General features: G+C 30.2%; 1 protein-coding gene across 1 annotated transcript in view; it reads right to left on the bottom strand.

Annotated features, from left to right (window-relative positions):
- The window catches only part of LOC139516553 (uncharacterized), an 83,110-nt gene that overhangs the window by 62,392 nt on the left and 2,593 nt on the right, over window positions 1-18,125 (bottom strand). Inside the window, exons 3-8 of the mRNA XM_071306727.1 lie at window positions 16,399-16,515; window positions 7,860-7,976; window positions 6,397-6,429; window positions 3,057-3,121; window positions 2,406-2,524; window positions 969-1,038 (exon numbers count right to left, since the gene is read on the bottom strand). Coding sequence (XP_071162828.1) covers window positions 969-1,038; window positions 2,406-2,524; window positions 3,057-3,121; window positions 6,397-6,429; window positions 7,860-7,976; window positions 16,399-16,515 — 521 coding nt within the window. The remainder of the gene's footprint in view (window positions 1-968; window positions 1,039-2,405; window positions 2,525-3,056; window positions 3,122-6,396; window positions 6,430-7,859; window positions 7,977-16,398; window positions 16,516-18,125) is intronic.

Genomic DNA, 18,125 nt, shown 5'->3' with positions numbered 1-18,125 from the left:
TTGTATTATTTTAATTTTAGTTTCTTGTGTACAATTTGGAAATTAGTATGGCGTTCATTATCACTGGACTAGTATATATTTGTTTAGGGGCCAGCTGAAGGACCCCTCCGGGTGCGGGAATTTCTCGCTACATTGAAGACCTGTCGGTGACCCTCTGCTGTTGTTTTTTATTTGGTCGGGTTGTTGTCTCTTTGACACATTCCCCATTTCCATTCTCAATTTTATGTATGCATCATTACAACTGGACCTTCAATGCAAATCAATCATACAAGTAAAGTAAAAATGAAGGCTTATTAATAAACCAGTGAACAAATTTTATCATCATTCCCTTATAAGTTATATGGTTCACTACTGACTCCCTACAGATCCGTATAGGTTTAGAAAAACCCCTAGGAGGTGAGGGCAAAGGCCAGATCTATGGATTTTACTCACCCTCTATGGTCTGTAAGGGGTCAGTAGTGAACCGTATATCAAATTTATCACACACAGGACTTTTTCTGCAGCCTTTAGTAGCCATTAAACCAAACATAACCTGCAGTGTGATATTATCCTTTAGCAGGCATTAAACCAATCATAACCTGCAGTGTGATATTATCCTTTAGCAGGCATTAAACCAATCATAACCTGCAGTGTGATATTATCCTTTAGCAGGCATTAAACCAATCATAACCTGCAGTGTGATATTATCCTTTAGCAGGCATTAAACCAATCATAACCTGCAGTGTGATATTATCCTTTAGCAGGCATTAAACCAATCATAACCTGCAGTGTGATATTTTCCTTTAGTAGACATTAAACCAATCATAACCTACAGTGTGATATTTTCCTTTAGTAGACATTAAACCAATCATAACCTGCAGTGTGATATTATCCCATATTACCCTTCTAATTCGTTCGGGAATTCTTATATAACGGCTTTGAGAGGTGATCTGACATTATCAGCAACGTAACAATATCAAGATACTAACCTGCTTTCATTTCCCTTGTCCAACAATGTCTGTATCTGTTCATTGTCTTTAACAAAATGTGAAGATAAATCTGAAATGGCAAAACAATTGATTTCATTAAAATAAGCTCTCAAAAATACTTCATATTTGGGTGGTTGGGTTTTTGAAGAAATAAAATTTACAAACAAATACATGTGTCCATAGTACACGGATGCCACACTCCCACTATCATTTTCTATGTTCAGTGGACCGTGGCATTGGGGTCAAAACTCTAATTTGGCATTAAAATTAGAAAGATTATATCATAGAGAACATGTATACTAAGTTTCAAGTTGATTGGACTTCAACTTCATCAAAAACTACCTTGATCAATAACTTTAACCACTTTAACCTGAAGAGGGACAGACGGACAGACAAACAAACAAACAGATGCACAGACCAGAAAACATAATACCCATAAATGGGCCATAAAAATGTATAAGTATATTTTCAATAAGCATAATGAAAAGCAAATATTGGTTCATATATTTAATACTATGAATCTATATTTCTGTCCACACCAATAAAAGAAGACCTTGTAAAAATATTAACAAGCATTTTAAGTCCAAGTACATCTGTTCAAAATATACTAAAAATATCATTAGCTGTGAAATTGGATACAATAATTAAATTTGTCTGCCAAGAAGGAAATAAATTATCACATAACTTTGTACCTCAACAATAGAAACATTTGAAGTCACAGACTTGAAGTTACAAGGTCAATTGGAACAAAATGGAGGTGTGTCACATGTAAATTCCCAGACTTTAATTTGGTCTACTTAGAAGAAATCTTTACAAATGTTCATGATGTTCAAGAGTTTTGAGATTTCTCGGAAATACTGCATCTAATGATCCACAACATTGTTTTGTAATAATTAAAATGTGATCTGAAGATCTAAGGAAATATTTTACCAGGATGCTAGAGTTTAGGCATACAGATAGTGAAAACAAAAAAAATATTTACCCTGCTTCAAATCAAAGTGATTATGTCAATTGGTAAAAATTCACAACCTATTACAGAAAATTCTCAGAACTTGAAATTGATATATTTTGGAGTACTTGTCACATATTTTCAGGAGTTCTAAGAGTTCTTGGAAATAATATCTAATTGACAAATTTTGTATAGTAATATATATATTATGGTAATTAAAATCTGACCTGTAGACTTAAAGAGAAATTTAGCAGGACATATTGCATGTATTGGTTGTAATATTTGAATATTCTGCTTCAAATCCTCTGCTTGTTATTTTTTTATGGTCATCTTATATTATGTCTATACAAAATTATTTTGTGTTGTTGGATTGCTTTTTCTTTGATGAATAATACCCCAAATTTCTTTTTAACTTATTTTCAAATAGCATATATAAAGAAATATTTTTCATCACACATAATCTAGAAAATATTGTATTCTCCACATACCTTGTACATATGGACCTTCTTTCGGATGCTCTCTGACTTTCAGGGTATATTTTTCATTGCGCTGTGATAGTGAGGGTCGTAACAAATCTCTGACTCTTTCATTATAAATTTCCAAATAGCTGAAAAATAAAAGTAATATGAGTTAGAACATTTACACATGGCCCAACAAAAAATAGTGCTTCCTTTTAAAGTTCTTTTACTTGGTTTCTGGCTGGGTGATGACTACATTTTTTAATTTTTTTTTGGAAAGTCCTGTATAATGGACTTTGATTCGAAGTGCATATATTTAAATATTCCTCTTTTGACCAACAGATTTTACAGTATAAATAAAGGTAGTCCTCTTTGAGTTGATCTTTGAAGGAGTAGAATTTCATAAATCAAAGAAATCAACACAGTACTTTGTCAGACAAACAGTGCTCAATACATTTCCTTGGCACTGCAGAAAACATAAGCAATTAGGCAACATTTTCATCCTAGCATGTTGAGATAAACCTTAAAGAAAATTACTTGTTTTTCTGAAATGATCTATAGAAAATTGTGAACAATAACCCTATAAAGGCAAAACTGTTTTTTTAAATATTTTTGGGGTTATGGGCATCGCTGCTTTAAATCAGCATATCCGTTTCTAGTCTTTTATCATTGTCTACATACCTAATGTTAATACGAAAGGTGGTACGATCTGAAGCTTCAAAGTCATCTACATGGCTAAATAAACCCTGAAATACAGGAAAAAAAACATATATATGTTGCGATTATAATTAAAAATTTTGTGCCACAATTGTAATTAACTGATCACAGGTTTACTAGACATGTCAACAGATTCCTTCAACTTGGTCAAATAAAATAAAAGAGGAATTGGTGTCTGATGCTGATTTTTAATTGATTGATTATTAGTGCTCAATGCCATTTTCAGTGCTTTTGGCTATATCAATATCATAAAGTTTTTGGAGGTGGAGGAAGCATGAGTACCAGATGAGCCTTTACCAGGAAAACTAGCAATGTAGGTCAAATAAGATCAGAGTCAAAAGAAACCATGCCATGAGCTGGATCTTTGTTAGTTCATAATAATGTGTAGACTCAGAGCTTAACATATTATATATACATCTTCTGCCTATAGTTACAGACAATATATTGACCTCGGGATGCCTTATGGTTTCTGGCTCAGTAATGATTGTACATCTTCATTTATTCAATGTTTAGTATATTGCTACTGAACAAGATAGTACCAGTAAAATTATTCTAATTATCATTTAAAATGACATGCAAAAAAAAAATGCCAATTAAACAGCAAAAATCCACACATATTGAAAACACCTTATGAGTAATGCATAACATGCATAAAAAGATAAACATTTTGTTTCAAGTATGATAAATATTCTTTTAAGAGGGAAAGGCTTATAGAGCCAATAAATTTTAATAATTTAGTACTTGGGAATGAGTTGATAAAAACAGAGAATTGCACTTTAAATTTACGTTCTTGACAAGTTTTTCCTTTTGAAATGTATCGAATTCACAAAGTCTTTAGGTGATAACCATTTGTGGCGAATAATTATGATTTTCAATGCTAGGGTATAGAGATAAGGCAATCGTGCAGAAAGTACATAAGTAAACATTAAATGCCGATTTCCGAATGATAAAATGACATTACGTTCAAAGCTAATCTACAATTATAGAATTGACAACAATGGTAAAGAAACTTGAAACTGATAGGTGTTTTATGCTGATTAATAGAAATATCTACACCTATTGAAAGAAAAACTTTTTCAACGAGCTAATTAAATTTATTTTTAAGTCTATTGACGGTATTAACACTGCCAAATAAGCTGATAAAATTTAACTCATTGAGCTTTATCTACAGACGGTTGCCCTTTTATACTATAGCACAACATTCAAACTGAAATTACGTCAATATTACACTATTTAACAACGTGAAGCTATGTAAAAACAGTTAATAAATTACATTTTAAGATTAACACACGTAGTTTAATTATTTTATTAACCTAATTGCTGAAATGTTCCAAATTTTCAGTGTGTGATATTTCAAATTAAGTCGGTGTTAATTGGGTACATGTATATATATATCAACTTTAAGGAGCCAATAAATCTAAATATTGCAATTATATTTCCTGGCTATATTTTTTGAATATATCATTTTGAACTCATCCAAAACATAACAGAACTTGGCCTCAGCCTCATATCATCTGAATAAATTATGTAACTGCTAAGTGGTAACAGGGGGGGATCCAGCAATTTTTAAAGTGGTAGGGGTATTCAAATCCAAGATAAGAGGGGGGTGTTTCCAACCATATGTCCCCATTCAAAAACATAAATCGTCAAAAAAGGGGGTATCAACCCCTTACCCCCTTGGATCCACCACTCAGTAACTTTATATGACAACAATTGAAATTTCTCCCTCTTTCAAGTTTTGCAGACAAACTATACATACAGCATAAATAAAAAGATTGCTGAAAAGTTTTGACACTTATTTTGACAAAAAGGAAACCCAGTTTTATATAACAGGAGAAAATTTGTTTGAAAAATACTTGGGGAAGCTATTGGATTCTAAAAGACATCTAAAATATTTGTTTGGCAGGGCATGCACGTTTACAGTTAAAGGTCTTTTTTTTTTGGCCTAGAAGATTGAACAACTATGTAAATAAACAAATTACTCAACACGAAAACATTTTGAGAATTTAAATTTAAAACACTTGTATCAAACTGCTATTATAAGATTAATGTCTGAATTCAAGTAATATTTGGCATGAAGACTTCAAATCCAGGATACTATTAAGAAATCATACATAGTTAATAATCTCCAAACTATATAAAGCTAACATGAGAGTCACAAAACGTGCTTATTATACTGTTAAACTGTCATAAACTGAAAATTTAGAGACCACTGATATAGATGAAAATGTATGAACAATTTTATGGGATATAAAAAATGAATTTTATGCCTTTTTAGTTGGCAAGTTTGTTCTTCGTAATGAACCAAATTCTGTCACATGCATGTGAATTCTTTTAATTTTCGTGGTTGGATTTATACCAGTATTTCAACATTTGACTTAATTCCCTAAAGCAATTCTTCCCAAAAGAGGATAGTGAATTTTCTTGTTTTCTATTTGCCACTTAATAAAACTACAAAATGTAGAATATAGCACATATGGACATAATAATTCACAAAGATAACGTCAAATAGCCTTTCCTGGCAAGCCATAAAAAATGCTACTATCTTTAAAAGTTTAAAATTTCATATTTGCATAGAAAAAAATTAATCTAAATTACCTGCACTAAATCTTAAAATTTTAGCAGAAAAGGCAAAATAACTCATAACTTTTATCTTTCCCATCAACAAATTTCTTTTAAAACTTTTCTCAATTTTTGACAGGAATTCATTTTTTACTTCCATAACATCCGATGTTAACCTTTACCTAAAACTGACCCAAGCCCGTATTGGTTAACAACCTACAAATAATACAAACCCATAAAACAAACAAATTCTTCACTACATTGTTTACTTTAACACTGTATTTGAACTGGAATTTATTTATATCTATTTTTAAATACATTTTTCAAAAAGTCTATTTGAATAAGTTAACAATTGATAATTTTGCATTCCAAAATTTAAAAAGACAAACCTTTGACGATTTTTATCTGGCTTCAAAAATTATATTATTTTATGAATTTTGTGATAAAGGGTGATATAAGTGAACAAACTTCCCAATTTGTCACCTTTCTTTGTGTTAAAGATAGAGTGATCAACCTATGTTATAAGATGTCCTCAACACTAACCTGTCAATAGAGTGGATGGGATCTGAAGCTGAGATATCCCCTAAAGCTGTTTTATTTGTTACTAATCAATTGCATGTGTTTAAAAAAAAAACCTGATATCAACTATACTATGGAAGTACTGAAAAGACACTTCTAGTATTAGCATGAGAGATCAAAGGCTGTGAAGTTAAAAAAACAATCATGATGTCATATTACTTACTTCACAAATTCTTGGAATTAGACCTGGGTCTTCCTGTTAAAAAAAAAAAAAAAAAGTTATGTAATTCACCATATATTTAAATCTTATAAAATCTACATACATATACACGGCATGAATTCAAAAACAAGATGCAATTGATATACAATGATCAATTAAAAAGCCTTGGTAAAAACAAGAGTGCACATGCTGAAATGTCTCGCCTTCTTTACTAATCATTGATATTATGTTGATATATAAGAATAGTAGACCTGTATACAGCATAAGAAAAACAGACCAAAATACAAAAACTTAACTACATGTATAACCACTGAACCATGAAAATGAGGTCAAGGTCAGATGACACCTGCCAGTTGGACATGTACACCTTACAGTCTTTCCACACACCAAATATACTAGAACTATTGCTTATAGTATCTGAGATATGGACTTGACCACCAAAACTTAACCTTGTTCACTGATCCATGAAATGATGTCAATTCAAGTGAAAACTGTCTGATGGGCATGAGCACCTTGCAAGGTACGCACATACCAAATATAGTTATCCTATTACTTATAATAAGAAAGAATTTAACTTTACAAAAAATCTAAACTTTTTTTCAAGTAGTCACTGAACCATGAAAATGAGGTCAAGGACATTGGACATGTGACTGGTGTAAACTTCGTAACATGAGGCATCCATATACAAAGTATGAAGCATCCAGGTCTTCCACCTTCTAAAATATAAAGCTTTTAAGAAGTAAGCTAACGGCGCCGCCGTAGCCGGACCACTATCCCTATGTCGAGCTTTCTGCGACAAAAAGACACAGGCTTGACAAAAAGGAACAATGTCAGTGGATGCTTTTCGGTTTTTTTTGTTGTTTTTTTGTATAGGCTGCTGTATTATATAACTGTTTTATGTTGATGTAAGTTAAGAAATGATAAATCAATCAATGACATGCAAGTAGCCCTTCGAACAATGTAAGTTCATGCAGCACTGCCATTGCTTTTTATAGCTAACTATACAGTACCATGTTCACTCATTACTGAAGGCTGCACTGTGAGCTATGTTTACATTTTCATCCTTTAGTGATTGTAGATATTTGTCTCATTATCAATCATACCACATCTTATTTGCATATGTAGAACTTGGTAAGACAAAGTATACATTATGGTAAACTCTATAAACTATGTCTTTAAAACATAATTAAAATCTCATGAGTACCGGTACTGCAATAGTTTCATTTTTTAATACTAGTTATATATGGTACAAGTCTCCCTTTGATAGGTCTTACTAGCAAGCCAACATATAGCAATATACCAACGACTCTAAAGTTAAAGGTACTTCCCAATCTGACCACAGACCAACACATAATACCTACGGTAATACCCTTCAAATTCACCCTTAGATTTTTATGTTTTACAACTTGGGCTGGTCTGACCACAAAAGAATACACAAACATTATATCAAGTAACCTAGCACTTACCCTAATACCAGTCATGGTATAGGTTTTCCCTGTGCTGGTCTGTCCATAGGCCAACACACAGGCATTATACCCTTCAAATGCTGCCTGTAGTACCTCAGTACCAAGGTCTTGAAATACCTGAAAATAATTTAAAAAAAATAAAATAGAAACTCAAAAACATAAATCACCTAAAGCTTGTATGATCTACTTTGATTCCATTACTGAAATGACTTGCAAAGGAAATACATATAACACAAGCCAATTTGCAAATATGAGTTTGTAAAAAAAAAAGTCAGCATTGCAGTAAATAATATAAAGTATCAACAGAACAAGACAAGACAACCAAAAATGAATACAATTGATTTTAGTTATATGATAAACAATCTATAGATGTCAAATTATAAAATACATTTAAAACAAGGAATTACTTGAATCAGGAATAATTTAGAAACCTGGAAAAATTGATAAGAAATGTATGATGAAAACTAATCTAATTTAAGTAGGGTAAGTTAGTTCATACTGAAATATCAGTGACAGTAAAATTAACCTTAGCCATTCACACATGGCTAACTCTATTTGGTTGGGTTTATTTTCATAAAAAAGTTCTAAAGTAATTTTCAGGATTTTTAATTTATTCCAGATTCAAATAGTTCCTTGTTTTTCATCATTTGCAGATGTATGACGAAGGTTTCTGTTTATGATTGATGGATTACTGCTTAATGTGCAGCAGCAAATATTACATGTACCATACTTTAAAAAAAGACCTAAATGCTGTGTGAATTTTACATGCAGCTTGGTTGACAACATATATGGTATGACATAAATTACGATGTAAATGAGATTCCGCTACAACACATGTAACACCTTATACAAATACTTTGTGGTCAAAACTGTTTTTTCTTTACACTTACATTTTTATTCTACTAGAGTATACATAAACTTATTCTTTCATAACTGTCATAAATTTAGTTCAATAAAATCATTTTTTAAAAGGACTAAGTATTTATTTAACTATGGCCTAATTTTTACTATTACGTAAATTTAGGAATTAATAACAGATATGCATATTCTGCATTTCTCTATTGATGAATAAAGTGAAAACAGGGCGAAACTCTGAATTGACTTGTGCAAATTTAAGACACAATAGGACGACACTGTGTTTTGTTTGTTTTTTCCATGATATCGAATACTCCTGCACATATTTATAACACAGAAAGAAAAAAAATACAAACATGACATTTTTATCTGCAAAATACATATTGAAATAAGATCCATGAAGTGTTTATATAAAGATTTATTTATCATTTTTAAAATACAACTTAAGATCAAAGCGACAAGAAAAATTCATTTTTAACTACACGTCCCACCCCTTATATAAAGTAAAGTTCCCGACCTGTCCTAATAACAATCGTTACGAGGCAGATTTTTTCAATATTTGGTACATTTGTTTGGACTGTCATCAATAAATCTATTTTGTCCAAACACTTAATAAAGCGAACAAGCAATATCAGTGAAAATATTCATATGACCCTTTAATGTTAACATATAGGTTATTCATCTTATGATATGACTATTTCACCGTAGATATTTTATACAAAAGCTCGTTCTTAACCCTACAATCAGAAATTTGTAGAGCAAGCATAAAAATTCTATTTTGAAAGAATTAGATGAAAAAGGATTTATATAAAATTTAAATTCAACGATTTTGTTATTTATTCAGAATAACTTTTTTCAAGTAGAACAGATTATTCAGACAACCTATAGTTATTGATGAAAACCAATACTGAAATTTCTGTGGCTTTAATAAATTTTAATAAGAAAAAAAGTTGTTTTTTTGGTAAACAGAAAAGCATGATGAAAATCTAGAACATTGACCTAATATTAAATTTTCAGATCAAGTATTTAGTCCTAAGATATAATATAAAATAAGTTTGTTTTTCCAGTTTTTACTGGTTTATTCTTTTCTAAATAGTTATGAAAAAATGATATGACTGAAAGTTGTCTCAAATAAAATACCAAATGTGACGACTGAACTGACTTAATATGTGATGTGATCATGTTAACACTACATAAAGTGACTGGCTGACTTTAAATGTGATGTGATGTTACACTACATGTACATAAAGTGACTGTCACATTGGTGAAATTACAGAAGACATACAGAGAAAAACAGGATCAAAACCCAGAAATCTCACATATTCTAGTAAAATTTCTATGACTAAAGTTTTCAGTCTAGATGAAGTATGATTGGCATTAGATTTCAGCAGAGACATGTGTATATACGTCTCTGATTTCAGATATTGAAGACTTAAAGTGACTTCCAAAATGTGACTTCATATGGTTAACAGACTGTCAAATGATTTGAAATAATTAATGACTATAATGAAAGGATGAAAGTCAAAATTTAAATGATTCAAGATTTGACATTACATTATAAAATGACTTTAAACAATTTATATTACATGTATATAAGGTAAAATGACTGTCAAGATTTGAATTTAGATTGTTAAGTGACTGTCAATACAAGACTTCATATAGAAAATTGACTGTAAATATTTGACTAAAGACAATACAAGAACTTGATACATAAAAGTAACTATACAACCATTTGTTGCTTTGCATGGTAATGTGACTTTCAACATTTGACACTGTGTGGTGATTTTGACTGTACACAGTGAATTAATTATCAACCTTTTGACTGTACACAGCTGTACACAGCTGTGAAGTGATCTTTATGATTAATTTTACACAGTGAGGTGACTGTCATGTTCGGACTTACCACTAAAGATGAGGCATGCTGCTTCTAGAAAAATTCAGATTTTAAAAAAGCAAGTCCCAAAGAACTATATATGTAAAGCACACTATCATGATACACAAGAAATTTGAACAAACTGATGTATAAAATTGTCTCTAAGTTCTGAATCTTTTTCATTCAAATTAAAATAGATATGGTGACCTCCAGATAACATTTTTGATGTTCGTTTTGGTTAACTTGTTTTGTTGGGTTTCTGTTTCATTGATGTTTATCCCACATCTACTTTTTATTAAGTTTATGTAGAATTTATGATAATAATGTTATTTTTCATTTAAGGCACAATTTTCCTATATTTTTTAATAAGTTATCTCATCTTTATTGATTAATTACAATTCTCTTTTAAATTCTACTTAGAAATTTGATCTAAGGTGAAATTCATCAGTGCCAAAACATTTATGTATGTGTTTTACTTGGAAGCTACTTGATATGATTTGGAAAGGAGATTTTCCACCAAATATTTCCATTTTCCACCAAATTTTATAGTGATCCTTGTAATAATATTTATGATTTCTATCAACTCAATTGCCAATATCAAGCATATATATATTAGAAGTCATGTTATTTTGAAATCTTATATATTTCTTAGATTTTCTGTGCAGGAATCTTTTTAGAAAAAGTTCAAATAAATACATGTATTTCACTTTGAACAGGGGTGAACCACTGCCAAATCAGGATATAGTTAATCTAAAGTTAAGATTTGTTATTATAAAATGTCTGTATACACTGATAATTAAACAAAACAATTAGCCTACACTGTTGTTTATCATAGTTATAGTGACAAGAGATTTGATTTATCGCTTTCCCATTATTGTCTTGTACAAATATAACTCTCCCATGAGGTCAATGTATTATTAACACAGGTCTTAACATTGACCTGAAGGAACGGTCATTTCATTTCAAAGTGGACACAATACCTGTGGGCTTGTTTTAACTCAATGTCAAAATTATCAATATTATTAATATTAAATTGTGATTATATCAGTTTAAATTTTAAATTTGATTCCAGAATTTCATGAGCTACATGTAAAAGCTGAAATCATAAAAGGGTCAATTCTATTTAGTTTTGTGATAAACTTAATTAAAATTTTAATAATATAAAACCATAAATGTAGCTGTTTGTTTTTTGCATTTGTCATTTTCTGAACTTTCATATATAGCTTGCTATGTGTTACGTGTTTTGCTCAATGTTGGAGGTCATATAATGACCTATTGTAGTTGTTAACTTGTAAAAAAATGTATATCAATTTGTCCCTGTTGGAAAATTGGTAGCCTAATTTGTTATGAAAATGTTCCAAAATGTTTCTACTTATAATTGAATAGAGTATCTATTTAAATGGTCCTTATATTAAATTTTAAAATTTTCATTCTCTGAAATAATCTGGAAACAAAACATTCAGCACTTGGACAGCATGCTCAAGTGGATATTTCTAAATTTGATCACTAGATTTAGATAAAATAAGATAAAATGTATCCCTTTAATCTCCTCAAATACTGAAAATAAGGTCAAGAATATTGACCAATATTATAATTGATGAAAACTAACAGCTGACAATAATGGTGTTTACAAACATTGAGATTGTAGGTTTATTTGGTTAAAACTTTAATATATGTACAAATATATATATATAACACTATTAGTTTATATTGACCAACAGCATGATAATTCATAATATAGAACAATTTGTTTTTTTTAATTTCCAATAAAATATTGTTTGACTCGTTGATTTATTTTATATATCCAAATGAAATTTATTAAAATTCATATAGTGTATAACAAATGCAAAGAAAGATTTTCTAAACTACAGTCGGAAACCAGGTTGAAATAGAACAAAAGAATCGAAGCTCTCTATTAGAGAAGGCGATAAATGTTAACTGTATTGTTTACTATAGTGACAAATTTTTAAAAAGTTAATAGAAACAAACAAAACTGCAATTTTCTTCTCAATTACGAGGTGTTTTATTTCAAAAACACCATTTGCATAAGTTTTCAATTTATCTAGTACATAGTTTAGCAGAACAATTAGATATCAAGTCGACGACATGGGTATCTTTCAAGTTGGATGACAAAAATGCATAACCTCCGATATTTTTGAAAAAATTACCACGGACGGAAAAGATATCAATCTATTAGTTCAGTAATTTTCGTGTCTGCCCTTCCATTATGTGACTGAAGAAAAAATTACAAAAAATAGGTAACAATTGTATCGAAAAGAGAAAATCGAGTGCACCTTTTTATGTTAGGGCGTGTTTGAGTTGAGTATTTTGTCTTGATATCGTTCAAAGTAAGAATATTTCATACATCGTCTCGCTTCAGATTCTATCATTTTTATAAATTAAAGCTACAGGTTGACTTTATAACACAAAAAAATAACAGTACTAAAAGATGAAATATATGGGTCAAGTGAAATACCTATCTAATGAGTCACACAAACAGGGAAGGTGTGTTCGAATAGCTATTTTTTTACTGAAAGTACTTGACGACAGTCTTACAAGTTGGATGATGAAAATGCATATCTTCGAAAAATTCTTATTTTTTGTGTGTGATAACTAGGGTTTATAGTCTTCAACCACTGAAAAAATCTAGTCTGCCCTTCCACGAAATATTTAATTAGATTTTTTTTAATTGTTTATGATTTTTCGAAAATTCCACCTAACAACCAATCAGACAATAGTTTTAAGTTGAATCAATGCAGACAAGATCATTAACTGATGCTCATTAGCTAGTTGATACATTTGTCTTTTAAAATATAACTGACATATAAGGATCGTATTGGTGCAATGTGGATAAATTTATCGGTTTCCAAGAGCAAAATTGGTAGCGTGTCATCGCTACAATGGCTTCCATTTTTACGATTGTGAAAATGAACTGGCGTAATGGGGAGATAATTTTGACGAAGTAGGATCCTGACTGAGGAATGCAGTATGAGCTTAGCTCATTCTTGATTTGATTTTTGATTTTTGTTGTTTTAACACCACTTTTAAGCACCGCATTTAGGCTATTTCGTGACGGACAGTTTTTATTGGTGGAGGAAGCCGGAGTGCCCGGAGAAAACCACTGACCTTCGATAGGAAAACTGACAATCCTAGTCAATGAAGATTGAAGTCGAGTGCACTCACAACCTCAGTGTTGACCGGCTAGTGATTACAGTAGTAACTACTTAGACCACTCGGCCACCAAGGCCCAAGCCCATTCTTGAAGGCAGTACAGTGACCTATGGTTGTTAATTTCTGTGTCATCTGTTTTTTTGTGAAGAGTCGTCTCATTGGCAATCATGCCACATCTTCTTTTTTTAATCTCTAAAGTGTAACCCCAGAGTTTTCAAATAGAATTAACTAGAACTTCTGTCTGTCTGATTATTTAACTTTTGCATGAATTATGTAATACAGGGTCACAGTACCCAATGTTAGAAAACCCTGTCAACAAAGTTATCTCCAAACATGAAATTATATGAATGCAGACAGTGGTTTTAAATCTAATCAATCAATCAACTTTCAAAAAAGGACCGATAGTTCTTCCTAAAATTGAAAAGTATCATATTTTTTAACTGATAGTACATGTTCCGTTAATACATGTTTTTGAAAAACTAACTTTAAATGTATTGTTTGACGAAAATCACATAGAAACTTTATCTGATTGTACTCGGATAGTCTACCCCTTTATAACTACACCCAGAACAAAACTTTCTTTTGAAATGAACATCTACAGTTTCTCTTTCTTTTGATTTGTTATTGAATACACAATACATTTGTTTGTTCTGGTGTATTAAAATTAGTCTGAAGTTCCTTTTAAACTACAGGGTCTCTTGCTTTAATCTTCTTTTAAAGAATGACTTTTAAACAAAATGCACCTTGTATTTTTTTCACAATTTGAAAATTTTACAATAAACATTTGTTTACTCCCATATGCGTTTCAACTGCACATTATTCAATTATTAATGTTGAAAGAATGATTTAAAAATTTTAAATTTTACCACAAGAAAAAAATTATATATATCTCTAAATTTCGTAAGATTAAAGAATTTTAATCAACTTTTTTTTCATTTAAAAAGTCTGTTTGTTTAAGACTTAAAATTTTAGGTTCAAAAATAAGATGATATAAAATTAATATTTGAAGGAGAATAAAAGTGTCATTTTATTTAGTATTTTAGAGAGCTTCACTTCTGTCAAGAATTGCATATTAAATGTCCATGTACATCAAATAAACATGACTTCATGGTGCACAACATTTAAGCAAAATGAGCTGCAAGCTAGCATCCATGATTACATGTACACATGATTTTAATGCAATGGTTCTTCTATACGCAGACTGACTGCTACAATAAATCTGAGTGTTCCAATATTTGAAACTTTTGAAAATGATAATGTTGACATTTACACCACAATCAATAAAAAACCTCTTAAAATCTAATCAAATTTAATTTTATGAAAAAGTTTATTTCTTAAATAAAAATCTAGTGGAAGAGATCAATATAGCTAGATTTCCTTTTAAAACAAAGACAATGTACTTTCAATGTCCAAAACAAATTCCCACGTCACATTTTAAAAACAGACGCACTCTGATGAGAGTGTTTATTTTGTTAGCTTTCTCTTCTATTCCTTTTGTTAGCTTTAGGATTAAAAAAAAGTACAAAAACAGAGAGATGTCAATAACAGGTATTGACGACCCGGAGATACAGGTAATTAGGGTCATGTCAACCATCTTATCTGTGACATACAATTTGTCACTCGTGTTGACCTCGGCTACTATATCAAACTTAAAAAATATAATTGATACTCAAGTTATATACTGTGATAAATAATAAACTAATTGATTTATCGGGAATTATAATGTTGTGCCGAAAGCTTGACTCAACAAGTATTTTTTTTCAAATAAGTTGTATATAAAATACCATTGAACTTAAGAAGTATAAGGGAATTATAAGTAATATTTTACATGCACCCCTTATTAAAGTTTCATTTCAATACATAACATGTTGTTTTTCTTCTACACACAATAGAAGTAATAGACACCTTTTGAGCTAATAACCTTAATTAAAGAAAAGAACGAGGTATTTAAATATGTGTCAATAACACATTAATTTAATGATTAGATCTTTTCTATCCTAATCCTATACTCAAAAATGGCATTCAAATTGTTCTAAAAGGTTTAGGTTTTCACAGAACTTTAATATTTCAATTAGTATATTTTCAGATCTTAACAAATATATTGAAGCATATTCGTTGAGCAAATGATATATCCTAAAATTTAAGTTTAACACCTACACTAAACATACGAAAACCTTAATTTTTATTTTTAATTCTTTACAAAATGTTTATGAACATTAATTACTAGTCAAAATTTGATCGACCCCAAGACATTTGAAAAATAACTTACACAAACCAAAGTAAAAGATACATGTATCTATCATACATTGTGTGTACATTGAAATTCTAGGTATGACAATTTGATAAACTGGATTGACCAGTTATATGGTATTTTTTGTTGTTATAAGCATCCATTATGTCCATTGCCTGAAATAATTGGTTGTTTTAAAATATTGCATGCAATTTAATTTCATAAATAACTATTTTATTTGGGATATATCTATTTTCAACCTGACTTTGGACAAACTTATTTTCACTTCATGATTTTCCCAGACTTGATATTATAATATAGGATAAACTATTATCCCTTTCAAAAATATGAAGAAGTAATCATCATCTAAGTCATGTCTCTCCCCATACTTCATCAACACCTAAACTCACCAGTTGCTGAGGAGCATACTGAGGGGAATGTGGCTCTCCAGTCGAATCATAACAATAATCAAATGTAAAAGTTTTTATCCTTTCTCTACTGTCTCCATATTCAGCATTGCTGTCTACCTATAATCATAAAATAATAATAAATAGGATAAATATATCATTTCATTTAATGACTTTGTTCATTGTTCTACTTTCGAAGTTGTTTTTTTTTATAGATTACTATACTGTACCAGTTTTGCACAAAATGAATACCGGTATATGTTTAAGGCAATACTTTGACTTGTAGCTGTCACCATTTTACATATTTATATACATGTAGTAAATTGAAAGGCTTCAACAGGCATCTGCATTAAATGCATATATATGAGTTTTACAGAAAAGGGAAATACCATTGAGTGTTGATCTTGAATACTTTCTGCAAAAATTCGAAGTTGGTTTTTTATATAGATTACTATACTGTACCAGTATTGCACAAAATGAATATATGTTTAAGGCAATACTTTGACTTGTAGCTGTCACCAGTTTACATATTTATATATATGTAGTAAATTGAAAGGCTTCGACAGGCATCTGCATTAAATGCATATATATGAGTTTTACACAAAAGGGAAATACCATTGAGTGTTGATCTTGAATACTTTCTGCAAAAATACAAGTCAAAAAATCTTTTTCATATCTCTTGTGGCGAGTTGTCTCATTGGCAATCATACATATAACATCTTTTTTCTTACAGTTATAGTTCTAGAAAAAAATCTCTTCAACTCATCCAATTTCAGCAATAAAGATATTTATTAAGCAAACTTATATCCTGTTAAAAAATGAAAAAGATAAGTGAATTTAAGTAGCCTATTCAAGAAGAATTATGGGTCTGGCAGGACATCCCTGTGTACATGGTGTATAAATTTAACCCTGAAGTGATTTTTGGCAGGAAATATTTGAAATGACATAGAAGATAACATCACTGATGTTTGGACAAGGACTTAAATCTTGTGACATATCAATAAGAATCTATCACTAAATCAACAACCAATAGATTTTTAGTGTAAACCCAATTCATCCCGATGTAAATCTGGTCTTGGATATTTTAATATCATTTTTACCCTAAAATATATCCATGTACTCATTGTACTGTAGTGTAGACATTTTTTTAATATGAATTTTGTAAAAAGGGTGATTTTGTTTTTAATGTGACAAAAATGTGTTGTACATGTACATGTAGGTTTTTATCATGTTTATTGACTTTCATTTTTTGTGAGTTTCCAAGTTTTCTTGTATACAAAGTTAATCCTTAAATGGAGATATACATTCTGAAACCTTCAGAAGCAAAGACAATGATGATGGTAACAGGTTCACTGTTTCACTAACTAGCTAACTGTATATATTCAGGACAAGAACATGTAAATGTGACAAGAATATGAAACCTGTTTTGTACAAGACAAACAAGCTGAGCTAGATTTTTAAGATGTCTTTTTCCTATGTTTAAAGAGGTTTTGATCTCATTTACAATCCAATATTGTAAATCTTTTAATTAATGTGTGCATTTATTATTACAAATCCTTAACCATTTTGCCCTCTGAAAAAGTGTGAAATCCACTAGTTTTAAGTGTGATTGAAAAAAAATTACGTAGGGAAATCACTACTGAAAATGTTAATGCAAGTTTTTTTATAATGTGAACCTTTTACGCATTGATTAAAACTTTGCAATAATTTCTGAATTTACAACTATCCTC

The sequence above is a fragment of the Mytilus edulis genome, chromosome 3 (assembly GCF_963676685.1).
Source record: "Mytilus edulis chromosome 3, xbMytEdul2.2, whole genome shotgun sequence".
In the NCBI taxonomy this organism is placed as follows: Eukaryota; Metazoa; Mollusca; class Bivalvia; order Mytilida; family Mytilidae; genus Mytilus; species Mytilus edulis.
This window is presented reverse-complemented; position numbering and strand designations above follow the sequence as displayed.